Source organism: Apteryx mantelli, chromosome 6 (genome assembly GCF_036417845.1).
Source record: "Apteryx mantelli isolate bAptMan1 chromosome 6, bAptMan1.hap1, whole genome shotgun sequence".
Taxonomy (NCBI): Eukaryota; Metazoa; Chordata; class Aves; order Apterygiformes; family Apterygidae; genus Apteryx; species Apteryx mantelli.
This window is the reverse complement of record NC_089983.1, coordinates 11,186,746-11,201,021: the sequence shown is the minus strand read 5'-3', so window position 1 is coordinate 11,201,021 and position 14,276 is coordinate 11,186,746. Positions and strand designations below refer to the sequence as shown.

Here is a 14,276-nt window from a genome sequence, read left to right as displayed (position 1 = left end):
AAGGTGCAGTCTGTAAATGACTGGTTCCCTCTAAAGGAGGGAGCGTTAGAGACTTGCACTGCTGTTTCCACTGTTTGTGAGGAGGCAGTCAGCAGCTTACTACCTCTCCGGGCAAGAGACTCATTGTGAGAGGGAGGCCCCAGCAAGCTGCCTGGAAATCCTTGGGAAAGGGTAGAAATTGCTTTGAGGTGCTGTCAGTGTTTGCAGCACCTGATGAGAGAGCTGCTGCACGTTCCTTATGTGGCTGGTGCCTTCTGGGAGCACAGCACTGAAGTGGCCTGGGTGTTTCTCTCAGCTGGCATAAAGTCTCCATATCACAGCGCTGAAGCATGTGGTGACAATACAACATTGCATCCGCAGCCTGGTAACTCGGAGGAATAATGCCAGTGTGCAGTGGGCCGAGCTCGTTCCTGGATTAACACTGGCTTTCGACAGTGGCATTACGCTGGCATTGTTCCAGGGAGGTTGCCCTGCAAGAAGACAGTTAAGCATGGTAACAAATTAATGAGCTTGATTACTTCAGCTCAGCAAAGATACCGTGCTGGTATTATCATTATGGTTGATTGTGGTTGTTTTATCAGGAGAGTTGTAACGATACAACCACTGGTGAGAACTGTTTAATTTCAGCATTGTGATAGAAGATGCAACTGCATCATGTTGGGGCACTTGCTGAGATTTTTTTAATACTGTAGTGTTCTGTACAATGTTGTCTTTTGATGAATAGCTCAGTGGAGTTCCTTCTTACCCCCTGACTGCAAATAGTTCTGATAAAAATTAAAAAAAAAAAACAACACAGCTTCAATAAGATAATACAGGGGAATTTGAATGGTGTTAACATTAAGTTTGAGATACAGGCAGAGAAACTAGAGTTATGCTGTAGCTGCAAAGTGTTGCCTGGGGCTGGACACTCCCTTCAGAGATATTTTAAGGCCACATGTTTTGATTCGGCCTTCTTTTAAAGGGTAAATCAAGATATTCATTCCAAAGCAAAGAGTTTCTCCAGAGTAGAGAATCTGGACCCTTCTGTTTAACCTTTGCAACTAGGAGGTTGACATTAAGACTGAGATTTAGGGTACCTTAGCAATAACGGAAGCAGATGGAGGAGTCAGCATAGCGGGCTGAACATGCCTGTCTGTATGTAGTTATGGTAGATACTCGCCTACCACCAGGCCTTGCTGACATCAGTTGAAGTTTGGCTGGCGGCTCTGTGAAAAGCAAATTCTCTGTCTTGCTCAAGCAGAAGCTAGCTTTCGTTAAAGAAGCATGTGCGGGAGTGAGCTGGAGACTGACTGGTCTCTCCATACGTTCTGCTGGAGGTACACAGTTTTGGTCTCTGTGGGAGACATGATCCTGGGGTAGATGAACCTTTGGTTTGTCCAGTATAGCCTACGCCAGTTCTTATGTCTTTATATTACACAGTTATGGCTACCTATTTGCAACTAGCTTTGTATTTTTGAAGCGTGTATTAAAGGATTTGGTTGGTGTTGTCTTCCTTTTGGCAGGCCTTGGATAACGACGTCCCTGTGGATGACATTCACAAACTCACAGCCATTGACAAGTGGTTCCTCTATAAGATGCGCAGTATTGTGAACATGGAGAAGATCTTGAAGGAAGTGAACAGGTAAGGAAAAAAAAAAAAAAAAACAGCCTTGTCTTAGGACACAGCAGTCCTCCGGGAATGTTTCTGCTGGGAAAAACTGTGATAGACCCTGAGCACAGATATAGCAAGTGCCGAAGAGTTTACCTCAGTGCTCGGTGTACACAATGTTGTCTTCAACCCCGATCCATTCCCAGAGAGAGGAAATGTCTGAGAACACTCTTCTTGGGAAAAGCACTTCTTTGGCTGCTTAAGCATCTTGGCTGCTCAGAGAGATTATTGAAATGGCAGTTTATTTTGCAAAATTCTTGCTGTATCTTTGAGGCTAGGACTGGGAGCGTGGATGCCCTGCAGCTAGTAACAGCAGGCTGCATTCACATACCTAGGACAGAGGTAGCCTTCAAGCACAGGACTTGTCCTGACTTATTACACCTGAGGGTCGAATATAGTGCATTTTTTGGCCTGGCTGATTCATTTTTAAGCTTTTCTGCCTTACTGTGATAATGCATCATGTGTTGCTTTTGTACTTCACTTTCAAACACCTATAATTCCAGACATATTTGAATATAAATCTTCTGCTTTCTTTAAGAAAAATGACCATATAAAACTAAGCAGAAAAGATAGCAGTAAATTAAAATGCTCGGCTGTATTTCAGTTCCAGCCTCTTGCTGACTTGAGCTTTCCCTTCATGGTTTACGAGGTTAGGAGAACCTCCTTGCTGAGTTATTGGCTGCTTGTTGGCTTACTTTTCCGCTTTGGTTACCCATTGCGTTAACTGCGTTTTACCACATGATGGCACTGGAAATGCACAGTACCCAGGCTATCATGAAGGTGCTAGTTAGTTCATCTGCTGTGATTTCTGTTTCTTTGACCAGCTGCACAGTTTTAATTGAGCAGTTCTTGGTCTCCCTTGCCCCTCCCCCCTCCCCCCCCCCCCCAGAACAAGCTGGATCGGAAGCTAAACAAAAATAAATATAGGGGGAGATGTTGAAAAGGAGGAGTAGCTTGGTTATTTACAGAAATCTGTTTGGCTGCACAAATTTTTGCCCTCTTGGGTACCTTAAATATATATATATGTAGCTCCTGAGGATGAAAAAAATACCCAGAATCAGTTTGATTTCCTCACTGTTGGATGGCACATTCTGGAATGATACACCTGGGACCTCAAAGGTTGATCATATCCTCAACTGGTATAAATCTAGCTTCAATCCACTGAGGCTAATTGTGCTGAACTGTCCTGTATCACTGAGGTTGCTGTCCCCTTCTCCACTACAGGTAGCAAGCAGCAATACTATTAGCAATGTGACCAGTAACTAGTCCTATCCCACATTGTTTTTCATCCTTATAATGAGTAAGTAACAGGCTATATAGCCTGCCTGCTACAGGAAGCCCCTTCGCGGTGTCCAGCCTTGCATTTGTATCATGCAAGGGATGCAATACACAGGAGAGGTGAGTGGATTCATGCAATTCAACTAAGATTGCTGGTGGTGTAAATTAATGTAGTCCCATTCACTGATCAGTGCAGATTTCCACTCCGGTATCCTTGCTCAGACCTTCCCAAGGAGACTGTTTTAGCTCACAGCCTGGGAAGGTGGGAGTGTAACCCGCATTGGAAGGAGGGGATGGACTGTCCGGATGCATTATGTTGAAGGCGTGTTGGCACAAAAACAAAGAGCTGGGGGAAAGCACTTCTGACCTGAGCTAAGAGACTAGTCCGGTGAGCCACATCAGGAAACGCATCTCCACAATACCCAAGGGAAAGCTAATTGAGTGATGCAAATGAGACTTGGCACGTGTGCTCTTCCTGCAGCCAGCTGTTTCCAGTCCCCAGCATGCCTGGCATGAGTTTTACCTGTGCTGTGGGATTATTTCCAATTGAAAAGAATGGGCTGTGACACAGTCATTGCATTAAATCTTTTTGTTGTTGAAATACAGTCACTGTAACCAAAAGCATTTGCCCTGTTCCCAGGTACTGCTGTTGGCTACAAGCTCGCTTTCAAATAGTTCAAACCCATCCCTTTCTTTTTGTCTCCTGATGGGATTTGGGGATCTTTGCAGCAAGGTTTGGGATGCAGTTAGAGTTGCAGCTCTGCCAAGAGTTCTTGATTTGGGCCCTGTGGATCTGTTGCAGAACCTGGTAGCAAGGTGATGGTTTCTGCCATGAGGAAGTTCAGAGACAGAGCAAGTGGCTACAACAGGCTGACGGGGAGGGAGGGATCAGAGGCACGGGGAGACCTTTGTGAGCATTCCCACACCACCTGCTGCCTTGCCAGACCTACCTGGAGAGACTTAGTCAAGCACGAGGCCTTTCAGATTTACGCAAAGGAGCTGTTTCCATGTTTGAAAGGTTGCTTGGATAAAGTTATGGGGAGAAACCTTTATAACCTATAAATATTTGTCCCTTCCCGTTGGTGTATGGGCGAGACCAACCACTTGCAGAAACAGTAGAGAGTGGGAGACGCACCCTCTGCACCGTTTACATTTGTCCCAAAGAACTTCTTTCCAAAGAAACTTGGACCTGATGCTTGTGAGACTGTATAGTTTAGTCGTGTTGCAGCTATGTTTCAATTCGAATGTGCCTCTGGGCCCTCAAAGATGGGGCAAGAGTTCTTTGAGGTGATAGGATTTGTCTGCAGGAGAGCAAATGGCCTGAGTTGAAGGTGGGGAAGAGGGGGGAGCGGGCGCCATTTCAAGGATACTTGCAAGATTATCCAATAATATCACATGCAACATCAAGTGTGTGCCTCTGCTGTTTCTTCTGTGACCTACAGCCTCTCGACATAGTCTCTTTTTAGTGGATGCTTTGTTGTTGTGTTTTGTTTTTTTTTTTCTTGAGAAGTTCTTCCCCTAGGTTTGGCCTCACCTATCCTGTGAGAGAAAATTGAGGGAAAGGGCCTAGGAGTGACCCCACACTTCATTGCACTGACAGCCCATGAAGGAGATGGGACTTCAAACAGACCATGTCCGGCTGACTGAGACAGGAGGGAGATGTGACTTGAAGGCCAGGGTTATGGAGCTGATCCATAGGTTTTAATCCCCAAGACCACAACTGAAGCCCAAATTTGGAAATAACAGCTGGAGCATCAAGACACTCTCAAGACACTTGGGTGGCTGGGGTGCAAAATAAAGCCTCTTCTGTGCTCCCTGAGATCTGTGGCTGTATGCAGAAAGAGCATATGACAAATAATAGTATTTGTAGGTGCAAAGGTAGGCAGCTGTGGTGCAATAGCCACTTATGCCCAAATGACAAGAAGACAGAAGTCCTATTGAAAATCAGTAACTAAGTCACTTGGGTGTCTCTGCAGCAATTGAACCTGGAATTGATTGTATTTGGCGTTACTTGGGAGCTCATAGGGATGGGAGAGAAGGAAGGGTAATGAGGTCAAGTTCCCTGCTGGGGTGAATCTGAGCGACTCCATTTCAGAGAAGACCGGGCCATCTTGCAATATGCAGAACAGTGAGTATGTTGCCCAAAGAGGAGTATTTCAGCGTTGGTAGAAAGCTGTAAAGATGAACAAAAGTGAGAAAAGGGGATCATGTTAACCCCCTACTTCACGGTTGAGGAGCTGAGCATAGAGATGGTAAGACTTGCCCAAAGTCTCAAGGGCAGTCTGGCAGATCAAGGGACTGAATGCTGTCTCCTTAAAGCTCAGATTACCCACAATGAAAACAGCAGATCTTCCCTTTGGTGGATTCCAGATAAAATTAACCAGTTCATTAGCAGCAGGGAGTGAGGGCACCAGTCACAGTTTGATAATGTTACCCTTAAGGGCTTGTTTGAGAGGAGGATGCATCCCTGAAACACCTCGTGGCCTGTGGTTTGCATAAAAGAGGTAGGTGCAGTCCTGAATGTCCATCTTGTGGCTTCTAAGGAGACATAGTTTAATGGTGGGGAAAGCAGGGTGGGGTGGAGGGTGCAGACCCACTTCAGCCCAGCATTTATAGCTAAGTGCTCTGCTCAGTGGCTTGTGGATGAAGTTGTTCATTTGTGAGTTCCTTTTCTAAGCTAATGTCCTTGGGTCTGTGAAGGGTGTACTTTAAAAGCAGCTTGCTGGAAGCATGACTCGGTTTCAAAACATTACTGTAGCGGAGTAACCACAAAAGTACAGGTGCTGGAATTAAAGCCTGGCTCCAGCAGGTCACCTGGGAAGCAATGCAGGGAGGAAAGATCAGGCAGGCCATCGATAAACTGTTTTCCTCCAAGGTGGGTGTTGCATACACGCTCTTTTCAAAAGCAGGTTTTCTGCTGACTTGTATGCTTTTGGGGCAGGTCAGAAAGCACAGGTCAGATCTTGTGCAGATATAAAGCAGAGTAGCTCCAGTGACACTAAATAAGGCTGCGCTGATTTATACTGTTTGAGGAGCTGTCGCGGACGTACTTGTTGTACTCACATCTAACAATCTGGGAAGATTACGTGTGTCTTCCAAGTGAACTGGAGGGCAAGGAAGACTCAGAAACAAATTAGGAATTCAGTACATGAGAGGAGAATATAATATAAGCAGTTATATAGCAGAACTGTTGTTTGTGCTTTGTGTGAATCTGACTTAAGATGCTTTGCCTTATAGAGGCATTGGCGGTAATTTCACAGCTGTATTTTCCTTCAAAGTGTCTGTATATTTGTAAAACTTCACTCTGCGTTTTTTTTCCTTGATAGGCATGGTGTGCAGGTATGCCCTTACAAGCCGTTGGGGACTCTCCGCTTCTAGAATTCTACACACGGGATATCCATATGATGGTGTTCCTGCGGAGACCTCAAACGATCCTCTGTCAGGGCAGAAAATAGCATCTGTGGCCCGTTTCTTGGCTATGTTTTGGCTTGAGCTGCTGCTTTAGCACATCATGTAATTCTAGGTGTGAGTTGTTTAGGTTTTAGGAAGTAATGAGAGGTTCATGTTACTTAAGATCTCCATGATGAAATTTATTGGCCCATGGACCTGGCTGGTAAAGATGCAGAGCACTAGAGTGATAGTTGTTTAGTGAGCAAGATGTGTTGGCTTACAGCTCCTGCTTCCCTAAAAGCTCCTTAGACAGCTTTTTGTCAGTCATTTCATGAGCTTCTCAGGAGAGGAAAAATGATAACAATCTGCCTCCTAGAGAAGAGATGCAGGGAGAGAATTTATATGCTGATCTCATTATTTTAATTGTAGCATGTTCAAAATTTTGTGAAACGTCGGGAGCAATCAAGGAAGCCACTAGGAGCCCTGAAGTAGAGAGGGGTTGGTGAGGAAGAGGCAGAATATGCCTTTGCACGTAATCCAGCCTAAAAGCAAGCAGGCTTGTGAAATGCTCCAGGGCTGTGACTCTCCTGAGAAGGGGAGAGCTCTCAGGAGACATTAGGATTTTTGGCTCCAGCATTGTTTGCTTCTGTCCACTTTGCTGGCAATGGTCAAACTTTAATTTGGGCTTAAAGCCACCCCCTCCATATGCAGGAGCTGAGTTCAGGGTCCCTGCTGGTGGACTGAGGTGGTGATGGCTCACCTTCCCAAATCCCTCATGTATTTTGGGCCATGTGAACAGTTGCTGAGATACCCCTGAGATGTCCTGCAGGGCTAGGCCTGTGGGCTTAGTATAACAGATGTGTCCTGAATGCTCCCAGCTCAGGCTTTTTGGCCCAATTCACCAAATATTTCCGATCCATGTGATTAAAGCCTGTTCAGATGTGCCTAAGTAATATGCAGGGTGGGCATAAACTTGACAACATACCTAACATGAAGCAGAGCCTGATTTGGGAGCCAAGAAAAAGAGTGCTTCTTCTCATATAGAGCTGGGGTTTTCTGCTGGCACGTTTATTTAGTATTACTCCTAAACTGGTGGATCAGATGAAAGTCAGTCGAGTGGAAGAGAGGGCTGTGCTGAAGCAGGCTCTCCTGATAATTGCGATGCTGCCAGCGTTCTTCCAGTCACTTAATAGATTTCTCCAGGTCCTCTGTGCCAGGTGAAGATTTCCTCATTAAGGGGAATTTATTCCATTTCTTTTTATCGTGTCCTGTTGAGGAAGAAGTGTGAGTGGATGGAGCTCCAAAGATGACAGGGTGGAATTTTTAAACAAAAAGCAACAGCAAATTGACACTGGAAGCCTCAAAGAAGGCACAAGCGAGGTTTGGGAGAGGCTTGTGTTGTTTATCAGCTGCAAAATGTGCAGGGAAGGAAGCTTGCTGGGGAAGCGGTTATGGCAGTGTGGGAAAAGTCTGATTCTCTGATTTTGAAGCTCTAAAACTCTTGACTGTCGTTTTGCAAAGGTGATTTTTGGGAAACAGTTCTTTAGAGGAATCTGGAATCACGGCCACTTAATCCTCCTTTGTTTCTGAACTGATGACAATCCCGTTAGTTCAATCTTTGGAAGATTTTTTGCACGATCTATGAAGAGTAAGTGATGCCCCAGGGAAAGTGGGAAGGCAGTGATGTAGGACTGGGTCATGTATTTGGGAATAGTCCAAGTTGAGGGTTTTTTCTTCTCTTTTTAGTGCTTGATTGCTGGAGAGGTCTTGGAAGGGTCATTTGCACTCAGATTTTCAGAGATCAGCGTGATTCTGCTCTCGCTGGCTTTAGTGTCTATAGCAAATCTAAAGGGCCAACTTTGAGCAAAGGCAGTGGGACCAGAACTAGTTAATGCTGAATCTTAAAAATCATCACCTTTTAACCTCAGGGTGTCTTGGTTTCACTCTCTTTTATATGGATTTCACCCTACCAACACTCTTTGCATGTTTCTTTATATTCTTAAGGTGGAAGTTGGGATGTATATGCTAAAAATTATCATTATTAGTAAAATGGAAATTAGCCAGTTATAAAGGTGTCTGTCCAGTGCCCCCAGGGAAGCAGCTGCAGGTTTGGATTTGCAGCTCTCTAGTCCAGTTCCTCTGAAGACAGCGGGAGCAATTACTCTGGTTTACACTGCGTGCCCTTCCTCGAGCTGTGCCTCCAAATCCCAAATCCCTGGGTGCTGCCTCCGAGGCTTTTTTACTTCTCATCTTGTGGCAGATCCCAAACTCGGGTACTTGGCAGGCAGCGCTGGTGGGTGTTTGACTTGCGCTGATTTTCTGCGATGATATAAAATGACAAAACTCGTCCTTACATCCACAGAGCGGGGTTGTCAGTCCTAACCTCTCCAGCCCTGTGGTGCTCTGGGCGCCTTCCCTTCTTATCAAGTTGCCTGCATGGCAGTGAGAAATGAGGAAACTCCACATGTCTGAATGCTGCCTGAACAGAGGCTCCCCCCACATGTTTCTTAGCAGCCACACTGAGAGCCACATCTCCCGTCTTTCGCTCTTCACGCGTTGGGAGCCGCAGAGGAAGAACGCACTGTTTCATTTCCCCTTCAGCTGCTCAGTTCTTGCACAGTGCTTGTCCTGTGCAAGATTGGTTACCTTTCTGTGAGCATTAATAAATGTCCTAACCTGGTCTAAGCTGCTAGCCCAAGGCAAATGAATCACGTCACAAAATGATCCCTGGTTCTTGTCCACCCACCCTGCTGGGGGGTGTGGGTGGGGGGCTGGAAATGACGATGAATGATACTGTTATAATGGGATGCAAAAGAAGGAATTGAAGCAAGCCACAGATGAAGGCAATATTCTTTCTCTGTCAGTAGTCAAATGGCAGCTAGCTGTGTGTGTTTGAGACAGGAGCAAGGGCAAGAGAGGGAGCAAAAATGCGCTGGAGCAGACTCATTTTCTTGGGGTCGTCGGGCCTGCTCACTTGTACTTCGGCAATGCAGAATCTGGGAGAGAAATGTAATGTGGCTGTGTCCTTTCTAATCGCTGGCGATGGCTAACATCTGTTTAGTGAGAGAGTCTGCGGGTTTTGCTTGCTCTGTTTCCTCCTGTAAAACACTCATACCTGCCTTCGGTCCTGGCGTTCACAGTTCACGTGGGAAGTCCTGCCCTGGAGCTGAGATCAGAAAGCCAAAAGAGCGCTCTCCGGAGAAGCGGAGGAGTTTTGCCGAGGAAGAGTTAGCATGTGGAAACCGCAGGCTTTAATGTAACTATTGGGATGCTGCAAAGCGGGTCTTATTTTGGGAAGTCTTTCTGCATGTAGAATCACATCCAAAACGTGGAAGCTCAAAGCTGCTAGATCAGGCAGGACTGTTTCCTTGTGGCACTAGCAAAGAGCAGGAGCTGCTGGAGTAATAAGAATGAGGTGGTGGGGGGTTGTGTAAGTGGTACTCCCGCCTGGAGCCCCCCGAGGACAGGAACAGGCTGGTTTGGTTACCCCGTTACTGGCAGACGGGACGTAGCTCAGAGCGTAGTGGTTTTGATGAGCGTTTCCTCTTTGCCTTAGGTTTGGCCTCACAAGCTGTTTGCTCCTCTCTTGTAGGCAGGTAGGGCATCATGTTCTCATACTGGAAGGGAGAGAGATGTGGCATTAGAGGGAAAATGTAATGGATTGTGTCATGGAGGGAAACCCACCTACCCTGGGATTTGGACACCAAAGTTTCTGGTCCCCAGTTCAGCCCTCAGAATAGCTGGTTTGCCGTTGCTGTGACTCTCACCTGTTGTACACCAGCCTGGCTTCACGGAGGGCGGTGGAGCTGCTCCGTACCCAAGCCAGAGCAGAAAAATCCAATCCAGCGACTCTCTTTCATGCTTCAGCTTCCTGACACATTCCAGTAAAGCAGCCTTACCCCTCTCCTCCCACTCAAATAACATAATGCTATTTATTTAAAAATACCATCAAGCAAAGGACATAATTCAAAAGCTCTGATTTAGGAAAATAGCTTGTTTGTTAATCATTTCCTTTCTCCTGATTCAGAGCTTGCTTGCTCATAAAATATTGATTTATTAGGCAGGCAACGATGCTCTTGGCAATGAAGATGAAAAGCAAAAGTGCTGATAAAAATACATAGGCTTTTTTATGTTTTTGCAAAAGCTAAGCTTAGAAAAGGTAGCTTAGAAACAGAGACAGGCAGAAACCATCAGGGCTATATGTGAAGTCAAAACAAAATGAAACAAAGATAGTATGGGAGAGAAAAAAGTGTGTGATGGAGGAAATAAAGTGGGGATGGAGAAGATGAAAAATTCACGAGCAAAATGGGCAAGAAACCATTGAGCTGCATAGAGCACTGGGGAAAACAACAGACCTGAAACAAACAGCAAAAACTAGGACTCCTAAAAAGCAAAAACAGAAGGAAAACTAGAACATGTGGAAGTGCTGAGAGGCCCTGATTGCAAATAAGTATGAGATGACAAAAGGTGTGCCCCGGGTCTGCCCTGTCCGCCTCTCGCTCTCTCTTCCTTTCTGTAATGCAGAAGCAGCACAAATGCTGCGGAAAAAAAGTATACTTGAGACGGACAGGAGGAAATGCCTGCCTGTGTGCGTGAGCCTCTGGAGCTCATTTCCACTGTGTATCCCTGAAGCCACTTACCTTTTCAACAGACTGGCCATTTCCGGAGATAGACAGAACTTCCCCAGTGATGGAAGCAAGAGTTTGTTTGAGACAAATGGTAGTGCTTTGAGGCAAGTCGCCCCCCGGCGTGGCAGGGTTGGGGGGCAGTTGTGCCCCTCAACGGGTCACCCCAGAAGGCCGGGATTGTCACGCCTTCACGGGGAGCGCGTGGCTGCTGTGAGAGGCGAGAGGTGCAAGTACATGCGCCGTTGATCCAACCCCGGCTGGCGAGGCCTATATTTTAAAACTTAGAATGGGAGGAGAAAAGCAAGGGAGATTTTCAGTTGAATTTCGGGCACGCGGATGTGGGGACACTGAATCCAAGAGAGTAACTACCCTGAGTCCTCTGGGGCGGCCGTACTGGTGAATGACCATATAGATGCTGTGGATATGGTGAGCTTGTACTAGCCCGGTGGAAAATGCTGCCTGAGAAATGGTGGGCCCCATCGTGAGTCCCTCTTTCGTGTCTCAGAAGCGTGATGAAAAAAACGGTTGCGCATCCCAGCGGCAGAAGTGTGCCTGTAAGCTTTACCTAACAGGTGTTTGTATGGGACATATGTAAGAGCTGTCGTCTTCCCTTCACACCCGTGTTCCCACAGCAGCAGCCCCTCAATGCAGTATTGAAGACACAAGCACTCACATGTCTTCAGACCTGTACTGTAAAGCCTTATGTAGAGTCTTCTGTATTTAAACGCAGTGAAGCTGTTCCAGAAGAGACGCTGAGGAGAGCCAAACAGATCGGCTTCTCAGACAGGCAGATTGGGAAGTGCCTGGGGCTGACTGAAGTCCAGAGCCGTCAGCTGAGACTGAGGAAGAATATAGTGCCTTGGGTGAAGCAGGTACCGTGAGAAACATTACCGTTTGCTGATGATGATGGCGTGGGGGCTTCTAAGGGTGCAAGAAACAGAAGATTTCTATGCCATTAGAAAAAGTAGAGGTAAATGAAGCAGAAACCCTGGCTGTGTTAACATCAATGGGAATTTTGATGTTGACTTTAGAAGAAGCGCTATTTCATCCATCTAGCTGTTAATTCTTCACTGCAGTCCTCAATGCAATGACATGAAGCTGCAGACCAAACATCCCTGAAGAGAGACTTGAAATACTCTAGTTCATTTTATGTGTGGCTGAGGTGGGAACAGCTATCTGGCCTCAGAAAGAGGCTGGGAAGACTGATGCTGGCCCACCATGTTGTGACCGTAAAAAGCCTAGTATGTCTTTTCTCTTGGTAGTAACTTTTTACAGGGTAGTTCTTTATTGCAAATGTCCTATTGTTATGAGATCATTTGCTATTCATTGTGATAGCACCGAGCATAATGAGCTCATCTTGTATTCAAGACAGCATCACCAGTGCTTTGCTAGGTGTTCTGTCGCTGCACTTTAAGGGACGTTGGTATTAAAGTGCCACCAGCTGTTTTTTTTCCTTGGGGGGGGGGCACCCACTCCAAACTACTGAATGTTTCTGAAAGACCCCATCTGTGTCCTCAGGCCTCATTCCAGATGCAGATCTGGAGATCCAGATCTCCTTCTATTTCACAGCTACTGTTTTCCTTCTGTGTCCTCACCTGGCCTATAGAAATGTGGCTGGTCTTGCACTACGTTTTTGCAACTGCATATGGCACTGCAGTGCTGAATTGATTTGTGTGCCAGTGTTTCTTTAATAAGGTCATTCTACTTATGCCTGCATTTGTGGCACCAAAGCATATGTTTCTTCTTGAGCCATGAAGTACAAGTCGCAGTAATAGCAACAGTAATGAGCAGCAGAGACTTACATAGTGCTAATAACGTAAGGTCACATTCTTCATTACTCACAAGGATTTGGACAACCAGTGGGGATTTGTGAAAATACTTGGAGAGTGGAAAGATTCTTAAATTGCAGGATGTAAAAGTTCATGGCAGGACTGCTTTAATATTGTTGCCCATTCAGTATTCTGTGCAGAAATGTTTCAGCATTTCGTTCAGGGAACTTTAGCAATAGCTAGTGACCTAGATGAACTAGTCACCATGCGTAACATGTAATAAGTAGTTGACACAGTTTATGAACAGCTTGGTAGGGAAATTATTCTTCTGGGCTCTCTGGTGACTAATTACATAAGAAAAGTTGCTGAAAAGTACATGTTAGGCGTGGTTGAAAACCACTCTTGCTTTGTGTGCAATTTAATTATCAAAGCAAGAGATTTATTATAATGTAAATACAGAGTATTTTCTCTGCTGCTACTCAAGACAATCACTAAGTGATAATTGCCTATGAGTTTGTATTCAGTGAGGGATTAAGATGGGGTCAAGAGTATAGCATGAATAACCGAGATGGTGCAGCTAAGGAATTCAGGAGACCTGGAGGAATGGAGATCTGTGCAATTAATGCTCTCAAAGTAACTAGAGAATGAGGAGGGCAGAGAGAAGAAGGGGTGGATGGAAAAAGATCGTGAGCTGTGGAGGTGTTTTATCAAATGGTTGCGGAGCTGAAACTGCAGCTTATAAAGAGAAGGTAAAGCCTCCTGCTGACTGAGCTGGAAGGCCTGGGGGAAAGGCCAGGCAATGAAAGAGACTCTCCTTTTGCCGCTTTGCCAGCATATCACAGTTTGGGTCATCTTCTCTCTTGAGGAAAGACATGATGGGAAAATATAAGACAGAAAGGGAGGGGATGAGGGTGGAAAGAACAAACTGCGTGTAAGAAAAATCTTGTACTGGCCAGGTCACATTCCCTTCTCTCCTTCCTTCTTACAGATTGACACGCTGGCAGCAGAATACGCCGCAGTAACTAATTACCTCTACATCACGTACAATGGGCAGGTAGGTGCATTTAAAAACACCAGTCTCATTGCTGTCTATTTTGATTTCTTCCCCCTATGTCACGTTATTTCTGGAGACCTTGAGGGTGTCTCTGTAGCAGTTGTTTTGCATAGTGTTATGTGTAATCCCCTTTCAGCAGGCCTAAGACTTTCACTTGCCCGTATACTGATCCAGTGCATTTAGTGTTAACGGGTTGTACATCATTGTGATCTGTGCTGTATCAACTGCATTTACATCCACTGTGTATGGATCAGATGCTGGGAACGCAGCCCTCTGTGACTCGTGCATCATCCCTTCCTAGCATTCATTTTTTAGGAAACGCACAGCTCCTCAGGCTGCTTGAGTAGGTAAGGCAAGTCAAATAAGTGGTGCTGTGTCTCTTCTCATTTAGGTACAGCACCATTAATTCCAGTGCAGTTGCACCTGATTTACACAGCAGTAAATGAGATCAGACTCAAGCCCTGAAGGATCGGACTGTTGGATGTGGGCTGAACAGCAGAAATTGTTTG

The 14,276-nt window shown here is 45.7% G+C and overlaps 1 protein-coding gene across 1 annotated transcript in view; it reads left to right on the top strand.

Annotated features, from left to right (window-relative positions):
- Positions 1-14,276, top strand: part of CPS1 (carbamoyl-phosphate synthase 1) — a 99,510-nt gene that overhangs the window by 51,172 nt on the left and 34,062 nt on the right. The window contains exons 21-23 of the mRNA XM_013952187.2: positions 1,503-1,621; positions 11,675-11,816; positions 13,702-13,767. Of these exons, the coding sequence (XP_013807641.2) occupies positions 1,503-1,621; positions 11,675-11,816; positions 13,702-13,767 (327 nt within the window). The remainder of the gene's footprint in view (positions 1-1,502; positions 1,622-11,674; positions 11,817-13,701; positions 13,768-14,276) is intronic.